We start from the raw sequence: 24,474 nt of genomic DNA, 5'->3' as shown, positions 1-24,474 counted from the left end.
ATGATTTATACATCTTTTAATGAATTAAAATAATGAATTTTACATTCTTTTCTAAATTTTACTGTATAAAAACGGGATATTTTTGTGAAGTAAGTAGTAAAAAATATATATAATCGAGTGCATAACGTGACAATGATTCATTAAAATTATCGTCGATTACAATATCGACTAATGTTTATTTCTTTCTTTCCTTTTGCAGAATATTGCTGATTTTATTTAATATTACTTCAGCAAGTTTTTTCGAATTCAGCCTTTTAAGTATCACTTCTCGTTGTTAATCAGTACAGTAGATAAGCTTAATGGAACTGGTGTAGCGTAGAAGAAACAGTTTCGCGTCACTTACAATAGGGTTGTAGGGAGGAGAACAGAAAGTCTCGCCCATTAGGATCGTGTACAGAAGACTCCATTGATATGCATTAAATCCCGCCCAGGGCACGTCCCTCTGGGAATTAAGTACAAATTAAAAGTCGATGGCTGGAACAGTACTGAGGGGAAGTAATCTGAAAGACTTTGGGTGAGAGAAAACGCAGTGCGTTTAGCGCCATCACTCGAACGTTATTTGTTTTCTTCGCTGTCCAATCTTGCAGCAGACTGCGCTAACCTGTAACGATGCCATCTATCTGCTGCGAGCGGGAGAGACAATGGTTCCACTTCTCTGCTTTTCCAATGAGATCCAACTCCAACAATAATGCCTGCTGGAAATTAAGGCGAGCCATGCCAACGCTCATTTCAGATACTCCGTATTTATTATAATTAAAAAGCAGTTGGTGCTTTGTAAAAACTTTCCAAACTTTCCCATTTTTACCGAGTTTAATTTAATAAGATTTTTTTCTCTATTTATCCACCTCACCTTTTTTAATATTCATAATTTTCCAGTGCTCGCAATCTAGCATATTTACCATAAACCGATTCGTTTTTTAATATTAAATTGTTTAAACGCACCCATTAGAAGAGTTAAAAAAACGTAGCTTTTATCACGTAAGATTCATTTATCGCTCGACAAACGACGAATTTAAACTATTTTTAATCGAAATAATTTGTTTCCAAGTTCAAACAAGTTGCAGTAACTTTATCCGGATAATTCTGGGATGCTCAGAGGAGATAATTTAGATAGTAGAGAGATTAGAATGTTATGGTCCATCCTATAGGCTTTAAACGTTTATTCTATTATAGCTTTATTAGTTTCCAATAGTTTTACGAGTTGCGCTGTATAAATAGGTACAAGACACAAAAGGATTTTAATTAACTAGATACAACATTAAATAGATCTTGATGAAACCGTAGATATGTCCGATTTTATATGGATTTCGAGCAACACGTGAGGGAGTATTTCAAGATTTTCCTGTTTAAAAAACCTCTACCCAATCTCCCCGAGCCCGTGGAGATAGTCTAAGAACCACCCACGAAAGACAGTTATAGAATCTCCTATTTTTAAAGCAGGGATAATATTTATAACCAATGACAGAAGAGCAAATATATTAGACGGATAAGTTTTCTTTTGCTTTAATAATGATACAGGCAAATTCTCAATGGGTGGGAAAGATGCGGAAAAGAGCCAGAGACGTGTTATCATCTCACATAAATAACATTACCGCCAGATGGCATAAGTCGTCACAACTGAAGGTTGGACAGTTTAGAAAGAGAAGAGAAACAAATAATCTCTCTTCTTCCTCCTTCTCCTCCACCTGGTAAAGCAGAAGAAGAGGGGAAAAAATATTAAAAAAATTGGTTTGAAAAGCTTAAATCGATGAATTTTATCTTCGGATTTAAATAATTCAATTTTTCTGATTGTAAATTAATACACGCGCTTTCAAAAAAAATTATAAAAATTCGTATGAGTTTGTTGACTTTAACACTCTCTCTCTCTACATCCCGAGTGAATTGAGGATAAGCAAGCGTTAAAAACAATATCTGCGAAATGAAAAGCAACAAGTAATTAGAAAATGAAGCTGAAATTTTAATGTTTGATTAGTAAAAAATCGAAAAAAAAAAAAATAACTATCCTCGTTCATATTTTTTTTTACTGTTTAAAATTATATATATATATATATATATATATATATATATATATAAGGGGGTGGTGTATATACAAAATTCATATGTACGAAGAGAAGAGTTTTATCCATTTATTAAAAAAGGATTGACAAAAGATGTGGATTTCAATCTCCGGCTTTTTATCTGATAACTTGTATAGTTCTTGTTGATCAAGATTTTATTTATTTATTTTTTGGTTTTTCCCCCCTCCGTTATTTTCTCACGGGAAATGTTCTACTGTTTTTCAATTTCATTACGACTTTAACTGTAATCCTTTAACAAATCCCATTTAGGACTACTTTCATTTTCAATGCAAATCGCTCACTGTCGGATTCCATTTCCAGATTTACTCATTCCTTTTTGCTTATTTTCGATGTATTTAACAATTTCTTCCACCTTTTTTTTAAATATTTTTTCTTTTTTATTTTTTCTTACATAAACATCTATCAGTTTTTTCCTCCTCCTGAGAATTTTTTATTCGTCATTTTCTCTCTTGTTTGTCGTTTTAATTATTTCGAAATAATTAAATTTCCAAACTGCTTAAAAATATAATTATATATCGAAAATTTATTTAGGGAAAAAACTTCATTTTTTTTCACTCGGAACAATTTCGTTTCTCCCAAATTTACTCGATAAACAGTTACTAGATGGCGGCACTCCTCTCTGTTCGGGGGTATTGAATAACTAACAATATGCCGTATGTGATAACAAGTAAGCTTTACACACCGTTATTATCATAATAAAGGTATGCGTTGGGGGTTTGTAACATCAGAGAATATCATTTATAGCGATTAAGATAAATATCATTATATGAACGATATGAGATATTGTTCATCATACTCGCATATTATACTCTTAAAACATCCGAAATGGCTTTTAGTAATAAATTGCGTATGTTAATTAAATTAATAATATTAAATTAACGTTAATAAGATTTTATTTTAATCTCAATTTATAGAAAATTCATTAAATTATGAATAAAAACAGATTTTTTTAAAAATAAATCTCTATCATTTATTCTAAGTGGAAAGAAAATTATAATAAAATTTTTATTCGCATTCTTAGATTAAAATTATTATTTTTATTAAAATTTTACTTAATTTATGTTGTAAAATTTAATCAAATTTTGTTTATAATAATTGAAAATGTTCATTTTCGAAAAAGGAAATTTGATCTTTTATATGATAATTGCGTAAGTTTTAAAAGTTAAAATTTCAAATAAACTAACAAATTAGTTAACCAACTTTAACCGGGGGCTAAAAGGCCGTTTGGTAAATGTTCTAATTGCATTTGACTATCATAATTTTCTCACTCGTGCACGATGCCAAAAGCGATGCCATTCAAGTCGGCTACTAGAAATGTCACCCGAGGTTTAATACTTTTAATCTGTATAAAACTATTGTTTTATTAAAAGCGTGCGGTCAACGAACACCATTCGGGATTAAGAAAGATGTTCGTGCGATAATCCACTAGAGAAAAACCAGGTAAAAAAAGAAAAAAACATAATCTATCAGTTTTGCAAATACATCATTTCATTATTGACCGAGTAAAACATTTTATTGATCTTTAATTATTTACATAGATATTCCGAGGATGGGTTACATCCATTTTCGAATAGTGTTCGATCCGTTAGTGGTTTTGAATATTTCGACTTGTTGCCATATATTTGAAGAATTACGAAAGCGATGGGTTTTAAAATGCATTGTGATATCGAACAAAGCGTATCTACGTCTTCTTTATAACAATAAAGAACTTGTCTGCAAATATTCAAACAACTTGTAGTTTAATCTGGTAGCTAGAAAATAAGATTGTCACATTAAACTTTACCACCTACTGTTTAAACACTATTATCAATCCACCTTGTCAGATGTATGTCAACAGTGACTTTACACCCCACCGTCGCGCTAGTGCCCATTATATTCCAATATTGAGATAGACATGTCGGGACGTGGCCAAACGATGCCTCCTAGGAGCCATTGTTTCTCACCCGTGTGTTCAATGTTTGCCTAACTGCACCCCCTGGACCGACCTGTGACTCAATAATAAGATGGTTCCGAGTTTCGATTGTTCGATACATCATTACTCTCGGACGTTTTATGACTTTGTCACCCAACTCAGGTTAATCTCGTGTCAACAGCCAGATTGTGCGTCAGCCAAACATATTAACCAATCTCTGATTTCATGTGATGATTTAGTCAGTTAAGATAAGTTTATAACATCTAAATGAAGAAAAAAATGCTTTGTTCGCGTTCGGAGAAGTTATCTGATACAAAATTGAGCCTCTAACATGATTATTACGTACTGATAAGGAGAAAACACGACTTTAAATACGTAACGATCTTTCTAAACACGTCTACCGTTACGTATTACAGATAAGCATTTAAAATTCTTTTCATTAAAGTTATCTGTGGTGAAAATTCCGAACTACTTGTCAACTTTCTCAAATCCAACTAGAAAATTTTGATAAATATGGCATCATTCATATTTATAACACAGACAACAGGTTAAAAACTTTTCAGCAGTTTTCGTACAACGAAATGCATTTGAATAAAGTAATACTTTTATAAAATCAAAGAATAAAGTGTCTTCCATCCCGAGACCCTTTTGTAGTCGTCATCACCACGTGACCATGTTCATGTTGGCAAGGCAAGCGAAATTGAGATTGATGGGAATTCAGAAGGCAGCAACCATCGCCACTTCAAGCTGTAGTCAAAATAGACTCTGTGTTATAACGGGCGGCAAAACTTTAATCTGGTCGCCAGGATTTTCCGTTTCACCGTGAAATTGTTCACTGCTTCCTACTCTGATTAGAAGGCAGAACCGAAGGGTCTCTTGAGGTTAGGTCGAAATTGCGGTGGTGCAGGGAACAGTAAAGAGAGAGAGAGATTCCAGTTCTTCCCTTCAACTATATGGCCAACGCATTCCATGCGATTTTTTGTTTTGCGTTATGTTCGTTTGTTGAAAATCATAAGTTTACTTTACGAAATTACTAGAAACGTTATCAATACGACATCAGCAATTGGCTACTGAAGTTCAGATGAAAAATTTCCTTTTATGGTTTTCTTTTAAACTTTTTTTAACTTGGTTTACTTCTCGACTTTTAATAAAATCTTTTTTAACTTATTTATCTTGGAATATAAGATATTTATCAATAATTAGAAGAAAAAATCATTTAAAAACCGAAGGAAAAAATAATAGACTGACTTTACATAAGAAGTAAAATAATAGGTTGTATTTGTACAAGATTTCCAATTCGATAAATTGGAATTAATATTTTTATAAAGAGTGTAATTTTATCATATTTAGTTTAATAAATGAAAGTGGAAATAAAAAATTTTCTACTTAGATATTTAATTGTTTGAATTTATTGATGCGTGAGAATCGATTGCATTTTTGTAGCAGAAGTACTTTTTCAAGTGCGAATTAGAGGCTTGGGAAAACGTTTTTATTGAACATCAATAATGAATATAAGATACCAGAGGTCTACCTTAATAAAGAGTTTTTTCCAATTTAGTCATAAAAACAGGCAAACTGCTTTGACATCATTAGGAAAAAACAAGAGGGAAAAAAGAGAAATTTGCATCTACTTCTTCCACTTACAAATTTCTACTTAAATTTCTTTCTGTTTTTTCCCTCCCTTGTTCTCTTCACGCTTCGTAGAATTTACCGGAATATTAACTTTGTTATCTGTTGACGAACAACATTGGATGAAGAAAAAATATTACCGGAGAATGTCTTGTAAGAGTTCGTATCGATCTAAATAGGGGAGTCATAAAGCCAAAGTTGTAAAAGCTCGACGTTATGTGAAGCCGTAGCTTTCTCATGATGTTTACTCCTATTGTTGTTTTATGTTGTGTAAGATCAGTCATTACTTGCGCTTCGTCTACCCGTTTGTCGTTCTTTGTTTGCCTTGTTCAATTCTTTTGCCGCGAATACCACGATTTTCCCCTAAAATGATACGCAATCTTGCTACTTTTCCTTATTACCTATTTATTTTCTGAGATAAAGTATACCGATAACGAAGATTCTTTGTAATTTTATTAATTAAGCAATTTGTTTTTCTATAATTATTAAATTCGGTTTAAAAAGTAACATTTTCTTTACCTGCAGTGACCCTGTAAATGTATTTTCTTAACAATATAGTAAAGTAAGACAGGGAAGCAAACATTAAGGTAATTCGAGTAAGTTTCGGTTGTCGGAAACTCACTCTAATATTTGTCCTTTGATTAATTAAATTGATTTAATAAAATCTATTAGTTTATATTTAATACTTGATATCTTTAGAGGTTTCTTGATATTTATCTATTTATTTATCGCTTCTTTCTATATCATGTTTAATTAAAGCTAAAGAAACAAGACGATTTGTCGAATAAAGTATTAATGACAGTACAAACACAGACTAATGTCTTTAAATTTTTATTTAATTTATATAAATAGAAAACTTAACTAATATTTTCAAACTTTATATTAATATAATTAAATTGTGTAAAAATGCTTGCAGATAAAAGAATTGGGCGATGAAGTTACTTTTAGATAAATCGTACATATATACATATGCGTATATTGAACTAAAAGTAACTCTCACTAAATTACATTTCGTCTTATAAACATAAATGGCGATCTTATGACTAAAATATTTGACGTAACAGTAATTAGTAAAGTTAGAATTGTTGCATTTCATTTAAATTAATTCACGTATAATTTTCGGAATTTGTTATATTTTCTGGATAATTTATCTTAATAATCAGTAGGGCAATTTTGATTAAAAGTTAGTGGAAATCCTACAGGAATTAATTGATGGTAGTTTCAAATGAGCGAATATATTCATCAGCAATTAAGTAGAGGTGGTCCATTTTAAATTGGTAACATTTCGGTCCATTTTAATAATATTTTTGCCCGTTTTCTCTTATAAAATTTTACGCAGATGAAAATTGCATTTTGTGACTTTGTGTGCCGGTGTCCCACCCTCGCCTACCACGCCCACCCCTGATTAATCACACCCACCGGCCAGTTGGTATATATTTCTAATTAACTGGAACCTTTATCGGTAGCCTGATATCGGTAGCCACGTGACGAAAGTGACGTCATATCACGCAAATTCGTGAAAGCGTGTCCTCTTTCTCGGCTACGCTCAAGGACTGCCAAACAAGAAAAATCTGTTAGAAAGCATTAGACTCGTTTATGATTAATGAAAGTGAAAAACGATCGCGGGGTGAACGATGAGAAATGTCCAGCCACGTTTTTGTCTATTTTTAAAGATTTCGCTTGTTTGAAGACGAAGTTTACAGGCTACAGACGTCGGCACTGGTAATTAGAGAATGTTAGGATATGAATTTATTTAAATAAATTTGATTAACTTTTAAAGAAGCGATCAACCTCATTGCAGTTTGGTGGATTTTTTGTTTCCTTCAATGATAATTTGTAGGTCGAAGTTTAAGTGAGGAAGTTGCGTTGATGGTTGTACAGTGGAAGTGCAGTTAAAGTTAGCAATTAGAGAAAGTTGGAAGGAAGATTTTGCAAAAGTCAGTCGCTTAATTACTGAAAAGGAATGCGCGAAACGCGTCATTGAAACGTTGCGACCAGTTGCGACACGATGCCAATGGGATTCATTAAAATTGCGCCGAGAGCCGGTCGCTCCTCCTATCGGACGTTGGCGGTACTAAGAGAAGGGTAGAAAGGAATGAAGGGATAGGAGGACAGCGCTGGGACCCGCAGCTCAGCCGAGATAAGTGATGCCGTAACGGCAACGGCCGGCCCTGTTAATTATTCACAAGTACCGATGATATAAGGCAAACACTGCACAATGTCCCTGCAGACCTTAGCAGAGCGAAGACTTTGAGCCAAGTTTACACACACACAACTGACACCGGCTGTTAATGATAAGGTCTTGAGGGACACCACACGTCGACGGCTACGCTTAATTGGTTTACGAGCCTCATTTTTCTCGGTTTGTCCCCAAGAGTCTGACCGTGTTTGAAGTACTTAATGAATAGGCAGTGATTTCATTAGTCGCTGAAGGAGATAAACACACGCTTGCCTGCCCCCTTCTAGTCCACAGTATCTTAGTGTTAGTCAAACTTCGCCCGATTTCCCCACTTCCTTTCTTCCCCTAAACGCAACTTCGATTTTCGTGCATTGATTAAAGACGCCAGCTTCCAGCTGACCCGCCCAACGCCCGAATGATTCTTTCACTAACTTTACCAGTAATTCATCTGTGTTCACCTAACGTAACGGTCGGAAATGACGTAGTGAAGGAGAAGGAAATGACGTACGCACCTGTTCAGATGACATCCGGGTATTTCGTCGCCACGTTGAATGGCCGGAAGTGAGGACAACCTTTCGAGGAAATGAAAGTCTTGCTTCTCGGCTACCAAGATTGATTCTGTTTGAAAGAGGCTCAGGTGATGTTACTGATTTGGCACTGAATGGACCCACTTTTCTACAAATAGAAATATACTGCCTACACTCGATAAATTCGAAAATTAAACTTCCATTGCTTTGTATAAGTTTTCCAATGGTATTCTTCGAGATTAATCGAAGAATAATTTATAAATAATAAAGATTATTACCCTCGATTTATTGCATAATCTTCTTAATAATTCATATTTTCGTTTAGAATTTAATTCTGAAAACACATTTAAATTTCTCCGAAAATGTTTACCGTAAACTAAAAATCTATCCCTATTAAAAGATCATTTATATTCTCATGTTTTAAAACTGAAAATTTCAAAAATATTCACCCGAATTTTTGAAGTTGTTTAAGAGAATTTAAAAGCTATTCGCTTTAATATTGTGGATAGGGCCTACAAGTAGAGTTTCTACAAGATACGGGCTACAAATGTATTTGCTGTTTTATCTGATAATTTAAGAGCACTCTTAAAATATGAAAGCTTAACTGATAAAATCTATGTAAATGTAAACTCTTACCCTATTTTGTAAGGGATGCAATTACTCTTTCCACATTCCTCTATTGATAATTATTACAGATCTTAATAAATTATTCTTATATATGTTTTCGATCGGATGAATCAGTTATTGTTAATTCCTTAACGATAATAGTAGACAGGATGAAATTACTTTAAATAAAATCATTGAATTGAAGTCCGACCTTAACCACTTCTTTACACTTTTATCTCTTTCAATGGTTCGGTTGTGTTTATCTTCATTCCTTGCAGTCGTTTATGACTGGGAGCAATGAAGACGTAACACACACTATAATTGCTAATGACAATTAGCCGTTTAATTAATTAAATTGGTGCGCTAATTAAAGCGAAAGGTTTACACCGCAGAAACATCTCGTCGATTTATCTTGCACGACAAAACGTTTCTCTTCCAATTCCCTGTATTTTTAACTGCAGGAATCTTTAATGTTTTCTTGCTAAAGTTTCTAGGCTCGTTGCCCCAAAAATCGATAAATGATACAATTTGGATGTGAGCAAGATAATATAAATCTTCACTCTTCTAATTTTCTCAAATTAATTTAATTTTAAAATTAAAGAAACGTATTAAACACGAACCGAAAAATATGAATTTTTCATATTTCTAACACATTTTCACAACTCAATTACATAATTTGAAATAAGAATTTCGGCATTAGCTTTACTTAAATCTATTATTAAAGTGTTAAAATAATGTTTATGAGCTTTCGTGCATTGAATTTATTATTTATAAATTAAAATTTTTCGATTTTAAAATACTTAGAGCGCTCAATACGATGATATAAAATTATGTGTAAGCCGAACAAAATCTAATTAAGATCTCGTTTCTCCCATTACTGATCCTATATTTTGAATATCTTAAAAGTTAGAAAAGGAAAAATTTTATAAAATTTACTGCACATTATTTTTAAAAATTTAAATAAAATAAATATGTTTATATAACAAACACACACACTCACGCATATAAGTTTATATAACATATATATAGACTAGATACGCATATATGTCTTTATATAACACTTAATTGAATTCTTATACATTGAAAACCATTGTAAAAGTTTAATTAAATCCCACGTATAGTTGTATAAAACTCAAAAGTCCATATCTATCGTACGGATGCATTTATCTTTAATGAATTCCTATGGGGCAAGTAAGGAGGATCTTAATATTATTACTATTTTTTAAACTGTATACAGTAATTGGTCGCTATATAAATTACACTCCGTTCAATTCGTCTCCATTCTCTTTACAATACGGAGTATTTTAATTAAACAATTAGATGCGAAATTCAATAATTATGACAATTTTTCAGAAGAGAAAGCCAAATAAAAAGTAAAAAAATTAGAAAGTCGATTTTATAAACAATTGAAGAAAGAGGTTTTCAATTTCTGGAAACTTGTTTAAAAGCGTGTGACACCGGAGAGAATATTGAATAGGGTTTTATGGTGAGTCTCTGAATGAAAACCGGATAGAGATCAAGCGCATCTCTATGCATCTGCACACGAAGCAGAGAATCTCGCATTATCTCGCTAGTTGCTCGAGATCGATGTTTCGTGACAGGTGCACCATCATGCTCATATGAGTCACGTGCTCAACAGAGCAGGCATACATAATTGATAGAACAGAACCCTGCGGAAAATCAGGGGATCAGAACTGTTTGCTGGACGTCAAACTCGGCAAAGTCCGTGTGATTAAAGGAGGTTGTCTAGCCACCTGCTTTCGCTCCGATCGGTTATTTATCATGGTTAACTCCGTGCGTCGGTTAATCTGACTAGCGACTATGTGATGACCGTTGCAGTATTGGTTCCTTGCTACGGTCTGTTCGCAATCCATCCGTATTTATCCCATACTCTAAGTGAGTCGCCGAGATAAATTCCCGATTAGACTCGCTTAAACTTCTTATTCATTAGTAACAATATGTGTACAACATCATTGCTTAAGCCGAAAATTCATTCTTTCACTCGTAATCTTTTTCCAGAAAGTAAGTAAATATTTATTCGGTAAATAAATCATAACTTATATAAAGTTAATCCTATAACTCTAGGAGAAGTTAAAATGATACAGCTCTTCACACTCGGATTATTTTGCATTAATACTCTATCAAATTACAGAAATTATGTTAGAATTTCTTGACAAAATTAAACATTTTTTACTTTCTTTCACTCGATTTGTAGGCAAAAAATGCAAGTTTTTTGAAACAAGTATGTGATATTATCAATTTTATAACGACTAAGTTCGCGATTATAAAATATATATATAACGTATTTTTTATGCGTGTAACTTAACGACTATAAATGTAAAAATGATATAAAAATGTTTCTAAAAATATAAAATGTCTTTTAAAAGGTGTGCAGTTTATCTTATTGACGGATTGTTAAACAAAGAAATAATGTGGAAATGGATCTCGCTTTTGTCTAAAGAGTAGAAGTTCCGGAGTGTCTATTCATTATCTATTACTAATATATTTACATTAACATATATAATAAGTATTTATCCTCAAAATAGCATTCACGTAGGCTATAAGTGAATATAATTACTTACAATGTAAAACAATTGCTTAAGCCGAAAATCCATTCATTACAGAAACTTCTTCAGAAAATCGTTTATAATTTTTGTTTAAAATTAAGAAGTTCAATCACTTTAATTCAAATGTTAAAATTATTATATATTTAATAGCCATATTAATCTATTTAAAACTTTTTTAAAACTGTTTTAAACGTAATTATTAATTACAATAGAGCTATTAATAAGGTTAAAGATAAATTTCATGTAAATGAGATGTTTAGTTAGTTAATAATTAATTATAGTTCTATACGATTTTTTCCCGTAAACAAAAACTAATTATCCGAATGGAACTGTTTTGTTAAAGTTAATAACTTTTTCTGTTTGATGAGTCATTTTAAAAGTAAAATTAAAAACTCTTATGTATGAAAATAATGAAGGATGCAGCGTTAAATGGGACGTTGCATTTTCGTCCAACGTTCTTTTAAGCTTATTAAAATAAGATTTTCGAACTGATAAGTCAAAGATTTTTAAAGAATGGAAGAGAATTGCATCCGAAACTTCACTTCGGAGGAGTAATAACGTTGTTAAAAGGTTAAGTGCCATTGTAATAACGTACGACCCTGATTTAAAGTTAGCCGACTACAGGCTTCAGTTATTAACTTATTACACATCTACCACTTCGCCGGAGAAGCTGCTTAATAAAAAGATAATCAATAGAAGCTCCGACAAGATTTTAAAAGCATCTGTGTCACCGGCCATTAGTTAAGCTCTCGACAAGGCACACATCAGGTAAATATAGTCATCGCAATTATAATATATTTATGTAGTCCATCTCTCTAGCTAGTTGGTGTGAGTCGTCCACGAGCTTGCTTAATGACTCATCTTCTCTCACCTGGTCACTTATTAAATTGTCGGGGCACGTCCCGCTATATATATGTCCAGTAATTAATATCCGTAAAAGTAAAGGGTGATAACATTTAACCGGCTGTTGTCGCTTCGTTTTCCACTAATATTCTCATATTGATGATACGACGTGTGTTTTAAATATCATCCGGACGTGCGCCGATCTTCAAACAGGTATAGATTGCCGCATGTTATTTGTATATTACGAATTGTCACCGTTCTGACAATGCTACTTTAATTAAGGAAGGAGCATCGGCAGAGAAGAAATGACAGCAAATTGTATTTAATGATATAAAAAAGTACTCGGGTTGCGTGCGTGATTCACAAAATAATAAGCCTGTTACGCTTTTGAAGCACGTAGACCTATATATGATTCCCCCCTTTCTTTTTCTCTTTATCCCGTTAAAAATGGCATATTTTAATTGTTATATCTGTACTATTTTAATTCTCATTTTCTCTTAATCGATGACGTACTAAAAAAATTAAATATTTTACGATGTTATTAACGTATAAAACATTTATAAATCGAACAGTTTTGCTTATTTTTTAGAGTTAAGACATTGTAAGAAAGCTTTGTATTTTTCCATCTCTACGAAGTAAAGCCGATAAGAAAGAGAGCTGATCTAAAAAAATAGGTGCCAAAATACAAAAAATAAAAAGTAAATAAACTTTAAACAAAGCATCGCAAATATAACTTACAGAACAGGGCGAAAATACCAGGTTTTATAAGCTTCAGTTTAGTACATACGTTGGATAATTAAAACGTTTAGTATCGTTGCGAAGTATAATTTTTAAATATTATTTTCGTGTAGATAATAATATTTATTATTAATTTATATGAATATGAGTTTAAATAATCATTAAAATTTTAATAAGTTGAGCAATTTGTTTGATTTTATTGACGTTAAGAGCATTGATAGAGAAACGAAGTGAAGAAAGTTTGTAGTCTATGCTGGATCTGTCGAACAAAACCGATGCTATTCATGCAACTCACCTTTTTGAAATCTAATCTGGACAAACATGGACAGTGGAAAAATAGAAATCGAATGCTACGGAAGTCTCCGAATTCTCTTTGCTTTTCGTGACTTGTAATGTTTACAACCGTTACGCGTTCCCCAGTCGAAGTTCTCTTTACAGTAATATTGAAATTTGTTTACAAGGATACGAACGTTTTAAAATGATCTTTTATCAGAGAATTTATATTTTCTGTAGGACGTAAAATGCCACTCTTATGAGATATTTAATACTGGTTTTTCTCTTACCCTAGCCTTAATTCAATTCTGGTGGAGAAGAGGATCTACCTGTAGATTTTCGGATGGGTTGCTATCTTTCGGATTTCCAAGTTGAGACTAATATAAGTGGGAAGATATATTGCCATTGGTAGAAGCGTATGTAAAGTGAGAACATAAAATTGAAGCGAGGGACAGACACAATAAAACGTGCCTCAGGTTTACAACAGTTTGATGATCTCCCTCCCTTCTTTGTCCCTCGAGAATAGCTGCTGCCTGGTTCGCTGTCCACGCGAATAGCAGAGTCATCAAATCGCGATAGGCTTCTGCTTCTGTCCAAGTAATATTGATCGTGAAGGGACTGACTGACTGACTGACCGACCTGAGATAGTTGATCTATTAGTGGAGCCTGGATGTCGGTGGTACCAGAACCGACGATCGAGATGTCACTGTGGTTCTTGTCTATGTCTGTCAACTGATGGCCACGTTGTGGTTCTTTGTCGGTGATGGATGGCAGGAAGCGGGGTTAGTTAGTTAGGGAAAGGTTACAGTTTCGAATAGCACAACACTTCTTTAAAAATAAGTCCACCTTAAACTTTGGATAATAGGACGTGGCTTATCGTAACTTCTTAACTACTTGTGTTAAGAGTTCGAATTCTTTTCTGTCCCGATTTAATTTATCTACCATTAAAAATAATTCTAAGTGAAGATATTAACTTATCCATAATTTTTTTTCTGAATTACTAAAGATAGATTATCTCCAATTTAGCGCGGGGGATGATGAATGGCAGAAGTAGCAAGAATGTTTAATCTAGGTAATAGTTCTACGACTTCGACATACGTCACAATTGGATAACAATATGACGTTAAAAGGTCATAGTGAAGCATTATAACATCATTAGTTGATGAGAAGACGAGGATAATGTTTTAAAATTGCCATTAAGGACAAATAAAGGATTTGATATTCGTTATAATTGTTTTTTTGCGCAATTAAAATTTACACAAAAATAATTACATTATTTGTAGAAAAAAAAATTTATAAGATTCTTTAATAATCAGTTTTTTAAAGGTGCATATTTAATATACTTTTCTAATTAATTTTTCATTGTTCAATAATATTTAAAAAGTCGTACGCGTTAGTTACGAAATTTATAAATGATATAATAAATTAGGGGAGGGGGAAACTCGTTTCTCTCGAAAACTCATTAAATATGAATCGAATTGAGGCGAAAATTAAAAATATAATAATAAATTGAATAGAGCCATCAATAAGAAGCAAATCATGGAGTTGAAAATTGTCTAAATAAACAATTTTCAACAAGGTTAAGGTATTGATTGCTGGGCTGTTTTTGACTGAAAAGATATTAGTAGATAAGAGGCTAGAAACAAATCCCAGAGAGGAATTTTTCTCTATCTAGTGCAGACCACGTCCACCTTCTGATTACATTGTGATGTTCTCAACGATTCATTTCCAATTAAGGTTATTTCGCCAAACGTGTCTGAAGACTTACCTTTTTTCCCAACAGGTTTCAACCACCTCACCATACCAAACGCCCAATACAACTAGTGAATTCCTCTCACGTGACAATAGAAACCTCAAATCTCTACTAATAAGAAAAGTGAATGCGTGTAATGTTTTAGAAGAGAGAAAGGGAAAGATCATTTCTAATAAGAAATTTGTTTTTTCTTTCCGAAGAGAATTCAACTAATGATATATTTTCTCTCTCTTTTTCTGACCTTAATTGTTTTCGAAATTACATATAGATTATTAAACAGGTTTTAAATTAATTTTCTTTCTTTTCTGTTTTGCTATTAAATGGAAATAAAACATTGCAAAGCACAAAAGGAGTTAAACTTTTTTATTTCACAGAGGAAAAAAAAAAGTAATTCGCGCTACATAAGTCATCACGATCACATCATTTAAAACGCCTATGACTAAAAACACGTACGGACAGCACACGAACAATGTTGTATAATACACTTGGAATGGAGCACGAATGTCTCTGCAATCACAACCAGAAGAGAAACAAAACCACCAAAAGGAGGTTTTTTCTTTATTTTTTCTTTTTTTCGTATTTACACTGTTCCCTTCGTTGATGTTAACGCGAATCACGCGAAGATGGGTAGAAAATACACGCGACATAATTTATATATACTGTATTTATATGTATGTATATGTATGTATATGTATATATATATATATATATATATATTTGTTTTTAATATATATATGGAGAGAAGAGTAAAGAGAAAAAAGAAGACGCATGTTTTACACCGACAAACAAAACATTTCGAAGGGAGTAGAACTCCGAAGTGAATTCCTGTTGTACACGACAAGACAAAAAATGGAGTCTCTTTCCGGTCAGGAAGTTGTCACAGTCATTGTTTTGGTGGCGAGTGAGCTGATGGGTTGCAAAGGTAGGATACCTTTAAGACCCAAGACGATCTCTCTTGAGCGAGCGCTTACCATTGCGACTTGCAGCGCGATTGCGAAGAGACGGAATCACCCTTTTCCTGTATCATCATTGGATTTCACGGTTCACGTGATCCATGTGACGTCACTTTGCCGATGATACAATGGAGCTACCGTACGATTGGCCGTTACATGTTGATAAAGCAAATGGGTTCATTGCAGCGAACGGTGATGATACAATGCTTCCCATTCCTGAAAAAGTAAATAAGTCATCTTAGTACTTTTATTGGATAAAGTTGTAGCTCTTTTTATAATTAAACAACTTATAAACTACATATTTACAGTTCTTAAACAGTAAACAACACTTAACTATCTGTAAATATCCTTCTTATTATTTTAACATTAAGAACTACATTAAATGAGACCGTAATGCACACGAAGAATTAAGCTTGTTTAAGTCAAGATATCAAAATTCTCCTTCTTCATATTGAAAAATTCAATGTTTATGGTATAAATTATCGTATTGTTTTTAAATAACTCATTAACTTGAGATTTTAATTAAATATCTGGCCATAGAGTCAAATTTTTTAACCTTGTTAATATTCTACTAAATTCTAATTGAGTGCGATTAACAATAATGATAATATATGATAATTTATGAAATGTGCCTGTTTCTATTTAAAGCACGAAAGTATCAATCCTCTTTGGGCATTCTGAGCGTGAAATAAATTTTCTCATATAATAAAATATATTTTATTCAGTTTTTTAAAGTAATTTATTAAATATTAATGAAGATTATTATATATTCATGCTGCATATTTACTAATATTAAATCGCGGAGGATAATCAAAGTCATATATTACTCTTTGGAGAAAATTATATATGGGCTAAGTTATAAATAAAACTTTTAGTTGCGATATTCAAAAACAGGACTTTCTATACAGAATTGATCATTGGTTAGAGAAAGAACAATTAATGTAATAGACATAATAATAGATGTAGATAATGTTAGGATTAGTCGGAGTAGAATTGAACCAATCACAACAATCGTACTTTAGTTAACCAGTTGGAAGGAGAATGTTAATGTTCTTTTCCATCAACCAATCCGCAGAACGAATACATATTATCTATAAGAAAACCTTCCTTTTTTATATATAATATAGCAAACAAACAATCTAAATAAATTTTAGGTCTGTATGACCTTCAAAATAAAAGTATTCTGTCTATTTAAACTATTGTTATAAATTTATAAATACTGCATTTGCTGTTTAAATTATTTCAATTCTATAATTTGTATAAGTAAAAATACATTAAGATCTTTTACAATAGTTAAAAAAAACAATAATAATAATTTCTGTAAATAGAGCTGAATTTATGCATAAACTAAACTACTGTTTAGGGCCTCACATTCTGAAGTTACGACTTAGGGCCTCACGTTTTTAAATTTATTATTCAGTGGAAGGATCTCTTAAAGTTTATAGCTTAGAGTCAATAAATAAATCTAAATTCGTCCCTGTCTATAGGAAAATATCATATTACTTCGATTTAACACACATTTTTTTCGCACTTTTCGCCTTAAATTCGAGGTGATTCGTAAATTTTCAGTAGCCTTTTCCTTGTTACTCTTCAAAGTCTGGCAATGGAAAGTTGATAGTAAGTGTTAGTTGTACTTTATTTTACATCCTAAACTAAGTACATTTTTAACATCCTAAAACAATACGATTTTACTGACTTTTTCATAACTTTTTTCATATAACTTCTCTAATTTTAAATGAAAAAATACATATATATTAAAATGATTATTAATGTAATTAAGTTAGTAAATTAAATAAATAAGAATATAACAGAATAGCTCATTATCATATTTTTAATTTCAAATCTATTCATTACGAATGTCATTAAAGGCAAATGTTGCCGAAAATTATCTTTATGTTTGTAATTTATTGACAAATAATTCAATAAAAATTTAAGATAAGGTGAAATTTAGATAATGTATTAGATTCTGATAATGTTACTTGTGATATATCTTGTACTTTTATATATTTCAAGATATTTACAAAGAGAATTTTGATATCTTGTTAACCTAAGCTGAGATATTTAGTACTATCATTTGTTTTATTTATTTATTTATTTATTTATTACAACTCTGCAGGCAATTCGAAATTCTCTAAAGAAAAAAAAAAACAGTGCTGTCAGCCTAAACATATAAGTTTTATGATGACAAATCAGTGACAGATTTTTAGTCCGGGTTAGTCGAAGGATTTCGCTTAAATACTAAGAAAAGGTAAAATTTACCGAGTGCATTTAAAAGTGTTTGAAGAGCGTATTAACTGAAGTAGAAAGAGTGGAAATAAAAAGAAGGAAAGTTAGTGCAGTTTCCAGCAGTTAAGCCTCATTTCTTTCACTGCGGTAATCTTACTCACACAATAACATTCATGTCATGTTGCATTTCTCTCATTAGAATCTACTAGAACTAAGAGGATTAGAAGAGAGAGAGACAAGGATTCTTTTTTCTTGTTTTTAGCACACATTCAGGGTTAAAAGTTACAACAAAGAAGGATTACGGAGTTTTACGGCCAAAGAACAAAAAAACAGCGGGAATATTACGCTTAACGAAAGAAAAAAAAAATACATATGAGGTGAGGAAAAAAGAGAATTAAGAAGGAGTCGAATAAGAGACAAGCGTTATTCTTATTGCTTCCACCCCTCCCCGTTTCGGAAAGCGTTTAATTAACAGAGGGTGTTAGCTGTAACTTGTGCATCGATAAAAAAAAGAGCAGGAAAAAAAAACTAAAAAAGATTATCGGAAAGGACGATGGCTGCTTAAAGAAATTTAGCTTTTTCCAATTGTTGTTAGTCTTGTTAGTTGTACAATAGAAGTTTTTCAGTCATTACACGCAGTTTGTCATTTGCAAGATGCCTCTTTTTATTCCCTCTTTCTCCTAAGAGAACGGATCTAAACAAATTGCTGGTATTTCGGATCGAGTAAGCATATTAAATTTGACGCAGATGGATTTTTACACGTCGATTTCTCATTTTTCTATTCATTTTACACAGATGTCCTAATAAAAATGATAATTTAGCCGGACGAAAAATGACTTTCTTTCCCCCCTTCTCTTATTCGTCGACTCTTTACTGAAAAGTATTATTAGTCATAAAATTTTTTTCCACTAGTTTAGAGATAATATACCTAATACATAAACTCCTACTGTGTGAAGGAGCAAAATAACACACCTTGCAATCAGCATATGTCGGAGCGTCAGATCTGGAGACAGGAGAGAAGGCACTTCTTTGCTTCGACATAGATGTTATGTTAGGATAGGCATAGGTCATCGCTGATTGGCCGGTAGCAGTGACGTCACCAGGGACTGTTAAAAATATGACGTGACCTAAGATCTCGGCTAAGAATGCTATTTTTGCTGTACCTAGTGCTAATTATTTCCATTAAATCAATTATGAGCTTTAAAGGTGAAGGAAGACACTCCTTTTCATACTAATATATGCCTAATTAGATCAATTGCAAAAGGCTTCAATTAATATTTAAACTTTATTTATAACCATACAACCTTCTTCCTGAGAGAATTCTGTTACTAAATTTAATAAATAAAAAAAAGTAGTATAAAAAGTTTAGGACTTGTTAGGTTGTATTAATTGAAACCTTTTGCCTGTCTTTTTTTCGGTTTTTTTTAAATAAAAGCACTCTATGATTAATTTTATTATAGATGAGTAAATAAAGACTTAATTTACATACTATCGTAGGAGAGAGAGAAAGAGAAAAAAGAGTATTCAAAAAACGAAAGCATAAAATTCGAATATAAAAGTTTAGAATAAAAGCTAAGCTATTTAAGAAAATTTCCTCTTTTCGATTTAAAATAAAAAAATAAGTAAATTCGGTTTTTGAGATAAAGTTTACATGTTGATTTCCCCCCAAAAAAGAGGAAAAAATTTTAAAAAAACATGTTATAAAAGTGCCTGTGTTCGGATAAGATATTAAGAATCTGGAAGCATTTCTTCCGAATCGGAGGAAACGGCTAGTCCAGCCTCCTATACATTTACATTTACGTAACCGAAAATCCATTAGAATAGGATAAACAGCTCAGCGTCCTTTCCGTTTAGAACCACCGCATATTCGGTATAAACATGTATAGTTTTGCCAGAGAGAAGAGTACTGTACATCATTTATTTGAAAATGTTTGCGGTTATTCAAAGAGGGGATTATGTGCATCTACAGACTACATTTATGTTATGTTATCCTACTAGATACTATTCTCACTTGATGTACCGTTGAATAAACCTGGTGATCCTGGCACTGCCATATTTCCTAGATTGGTAGGACTTCCATAACCTCCGTTCATGGCACCGGTGCCGTAGGAACTGCCATTGCTGCTATGAGGAGTAGAAGCGTTGGAACCGTATCCTCTCGGAGAAACACTGCTGCTTTGAGCTCGTCCGTATTCTAAATAACAGTAATTGCACGTTAATTAACTATCGAATTTTGCAGGAATATAAGCGTTCTTAATGTCGATTTTATTACAATTAGCTCTAATACACGGTTAAATTCAATACATTATGGCAAAGAAAAGACATCAATGGATACGATTTTAATTAATTTATTTATGTATGTAGCCTATATCAAATTATGAAAATTTATTATTATTGTCTTTATAATTTTTTTAATAAATTGCAATTTGTCAGCAGTAGAGTCAAAGAAGTAAGAAATTCATTAAGACGTAAATAAGGCAAAAATTAATGTAATATTATAAGTTCACATGTGTAAAATTAGACTTTTGAAACTAAATATATGCTTGTTTTCTACAATTCTAAGAAATTACAAGTAAAATTTCTCAAATCTTGATATAAACCGAATTTGTCTCGGCCGATACAAAATAAAACTTAATTTAGAGAAGTTTGTAAGAGAAATATAGAGCTAGAATTTGACTTACCTCCACCGTTTTCTTGAACATTGACAGCCAATTGTCCGGCATAGGCATTGAATCCGGACATAGCTGTGGCATTGTTAAGGGCGGGGGATCTGGGTGCAGGAAGGGCTAGCTGGTTGTTTCGAGGCATACTGTACAAGGCTTCCGCCAGATCGGCTGCTCTTTTCAATATAATTTCCTGTTGGAAAAATATCTGATCTTTAAACTGTATTTGATTCTTAAATAAATAAATAATCGTTGCACTCCTTACCAGCTTATTCTTTGACATAAACAATATTTTAAAATTTCTTACTCGCGTATAAAATTGTAGTATATATTTTTTATTTTTCAACCGAATCAGGGTACTTTCTATAGATTTGTGCAATTGGTTACAACTTTAAGCTTCTTCTAAAACTAAATAAAAAACGCAGTGTCCGACCCGGCTACCGGCAAACCTCGTTTCGTGTCATCGATTATCCAGTGTATTTCAGTTCAGTTCTGAAACACAAACGTCAAATCTCCCGACGACGCTCTCGAAAATGTCCGAGAGACGACCCCGAAGGGGGACAATTAACAACAGATGTTCACAATTTCCTGGTGTGAAAGTACCTCTCATAATCCAGCCTAATCCCGCACAATTGTCCGAGTGATTTCTCTTAGTCGCCTCCAAGCTGCTGGTGGTCCCTCTCCCGCACACACGTCACTTGGGTTAATGATATTCTCTATTATTGTACGATAAGTTCCGTTTGATAAGCCATTAAAGGCACCATATGTCTACTTATTACGAAAAATTATTCGGATTTTATCACGAGGGATAAATCGACTGACAACCTCTTCCGATTCGCTCTCACTATAACCTGTTCGACTGATAAAAATGTAAATTAATCATCTAACCAAACTTACCTTAGGCAATTTTTCTGGATCACCCGGGTGACGAGGTATCAGCTTGGCTAGCCGTTGAAAACCGTAATCAATCGTTGGTTCGTTTAGAGCTGTAAAGGAATAAACACAAATTGAAATGCACATCATTCTATACACTAATAGAAATTTGCATATCTTAAACACGTGACAAGTATCGAGTTTCGTTATCACCGGATCTATCTAATGTAAAAAGAGACTAGTCTTGGGGGGAACGTCAACGATATAATCTTAATGATTTTAGATCTTTCTCCTTCCGTTTCCGTATTATAGCCCGGTTGAAGAATGAATGCTATTCTTTAGAATGGAAAAGTTATGGCAGCGCGAATCACGCACAATTCAAACAGGCACGTAGCCGAACGTGAACAACTCGGTCGTGCTAAGAATATCATTCGTTTAGTCGTTACATACAAAAGAAAGTCTACCGATTAAATCGTATTTTCTTCCTTTTTCCTCTTCTTTTTTGATGAAACTATCGTTTTGAAGCTTTTCGATATATAGCCACGGATTGTTGATTGAGACGATGACAGCTGCATTAGTAAGGAAGAATTACGACGAGACGACAGTTGTAAAGTTACAGACATGAAAAACTCTTTATATATATTCCAATATAAAAAATAAAAAGACATTCGTATCTCGAGAAAATTCACGTAGCTTTACTTTTTTTCTTTATAAAATAAAATATTCGATTTAGCTATCAAACATTGAAAAACTTTAGCAACTTCTGTAATGATTTCAACAAATTCTATGCTAACCCGTAATTTAGAATTCTATAAAATTAAGCGATTTTCTAGAAAATTCAAAATGCCAGAAAGATGTTTCAAAGAAAGACACAAACTTATAAAAGTAAGCGAAAAGACACTACTAGGTGAAATATTTATGTCGCCTTTCGTGATAGCTACTGTCACGAGAAGTAGTAGTAACGTAAGGCTTGCGTGATCCGACGATTATTAAGGAGTTGCGAGGTCAGTTCCCTGGAGGTGAAGCACGTGATAACCAACAACCCAAGAACAGCGATATTGGATTTTAGGATTGTCGCATTCCGTATCGCCCAAAACTTATTTCTCAAATTTTCGAAAAATCACGCAAACACTGCTTTCGTCCCATTAATTTTCCCCGCTTGATATCTAAGTACTTCATTTCCTAGATAATTTAAGAACGTTTGTAGCTAGGGAAGACGACTTCGGTTGGAATCGGAACGGAAGGAGGAGGGAAAAAAAGGGTGGTTATTTTTTGGAAATAAATGCCTCTTCCAACTTTAAGTAAAAATTATTGGTTTCTCCATTTCTGAATTGGTAAAAAAAGTCTTTAAATATTTTATACTTACAAACGTAGACAAATCTGCCGGGTGCTCCTTTGCAGAATTGTTTGGATTTATAGGATAAAGTGACTTCTACAACTCCTGGTATGTGTCTCGGTGGGGTTTGGACTCGTATGGCGTGCGACGTTATCAACTACAAAACAATAACAAACCTTGATATGAGTTATCACATTAATAAACGATTACGTGATAGAAATAACGTCTAAATACTTTTATTTTATAGGTTTGCCGTGGACTAGAATAAGTGCATATTTAGTAGAAATAAATAGAAATAACGCGCTTTTATATGAACGTTAACATGTAGTTAAGAAAGTAGAATTAAATATTAAATTTTTAACTTTAAAACTGTCATTTTGTAAAGTATTTTAATCTGTAGTAATTGCTTCAAATTAATGTGTCTAAATTTCAACACTTGCATAAATGATTCATTTACAAATTTAAATCGTACTTCTTCCAAAGACTTTTAAATTTAATTTATAATTTAATTAATACCATTTATTATCGTTTAATTTATGAAATATTTAACATTTTTAACAAACTTCTTTAAAATATATTCTATAATAAGTTAATTTGTTAATATATTCATTAATTTTAACAATTCTTTTAAATATTTTCCTACACTCTTTAAACGTGGAAATGATAAATATTTAAAGTACAATTAAGTGTCTTTTTTTTATAAAATTCACTTCCTTTATTCATTATTTTTTATATTCTGTTTGTTTCGTAGTTTAATTTCCAATTAAAATCTTTTAAAAAGTCTTTAGAAGACGAGAAGAGTATCTCTTCCATTGCTGTCGTTAGTCAAAAATCAGTTAGAATTGCCAATGAGTCTATTATAGATAGCGATCCTCATATCATCCCGATTGTAGTTAATTCTATCAACATTTTGTTGATGGCACGGAAAATTCGAATTATAACAGCCAATAGAAAGTTTACATGTATGGAGAGACTCCGTTATCTTCTACCTATTGGACTAAGGAGAACATTCACTTATCACTTGTAACTTCGGTTTCTAGTTGCGAATAAGGGACTAGAGATAAGGAGCAACAATTCTATCGGGGAGTAGAAAGCACTCGGGACTCTAATTTACACTTGAACGGGAGATAACGGTCTCCATAACAACAGGCATGCCAGCATCCACCTGCTGTTCGAGTTCGGGCCTTTCTTGCGTAACAAACTTTAGCCACGCACAGAATAACGATCATACTAGCATTTAATAGTACAAAAAATAAAGTAGAGACCTTCCAAGTATCAAAATAAACAGATAATGTTTACATCTCTAGCTTTTTTTCCT

General features: G+C 32.5%; 2 protein-coding genes across 4 annotated transcripts in view; one reads left to right on the top strand and one right to left on the bottom strand.

Annotated features, from left to right (window-relative positions):
• LOC136988866 (uncharacterized) overlaps nucleotides 1-24,474 on the top strand; it is a 539,116-nt gene that overhangs the window by 79,723 nt on the left and 434,919 nt on the right. The window lies entirely within an intron of this gene.
• The window catches only part of kn (EBF transcription factor knot), a 69,386-nt gene continuing 60,363 nt past the window's right edge, over nucleotides 15,452-24,474 (bottom strand). For 2 of the 3 annotated variants that reach the window (XM_067286860.1, XM_067286863.1), the window contains exons 10-14: nucleotides 23,187-23,313; nucleotides 21,845-21,933; nucleotides 20,966-21,140; nucleotides 20,296-20,478; nucleotides 15,452-16,274 (exon numbers count right to left, since the gene is read on the bottom strand). In XM_067286860.1, coding sequence (XP_067142961.1) covers nucleotides 16,168-16,274; nucleotides 20,296-20,478; nucleotides 20,966-21,140; nucleotides 21,845-21,933; nucleotides 23,187-23,313 — 681 coding nt within the window. In that variant the 3' untranslated portion in view covers nucleotides 15,452-16,167. The remainder of the gene's footprint in view (nucleotides 16,275-20,295; nucleotides 20,479-20,965; nucleotides 21,141-21,844; nucleotides 21,934-23,186; nucleotides 23,314-24,474) is intronic. The other variant, XM_067286862.1, reaches the window with a different exon arrangement.

Source organism: Centruroides vittatus, unplaced genomic scaffold (genome assembly GCF_030686945.1).
Source record: "Centruroides vittatus isolate TY-2023 unplaced genomic scaffold, ASM3068694v2 scaffold_386, whole genome shotgun sequence".
NCBI classification, from domain to species: Eukaryota; Metazoa; Arthropoda; class Arachnida; order Scorpiones; family Buthidae; genus Centruroides; species Centruroides vittatus.
Note: the sequence above shows the minus strand (reverse complement) of the source record. Positions and strands in the feature narration are given on the sequence as shown.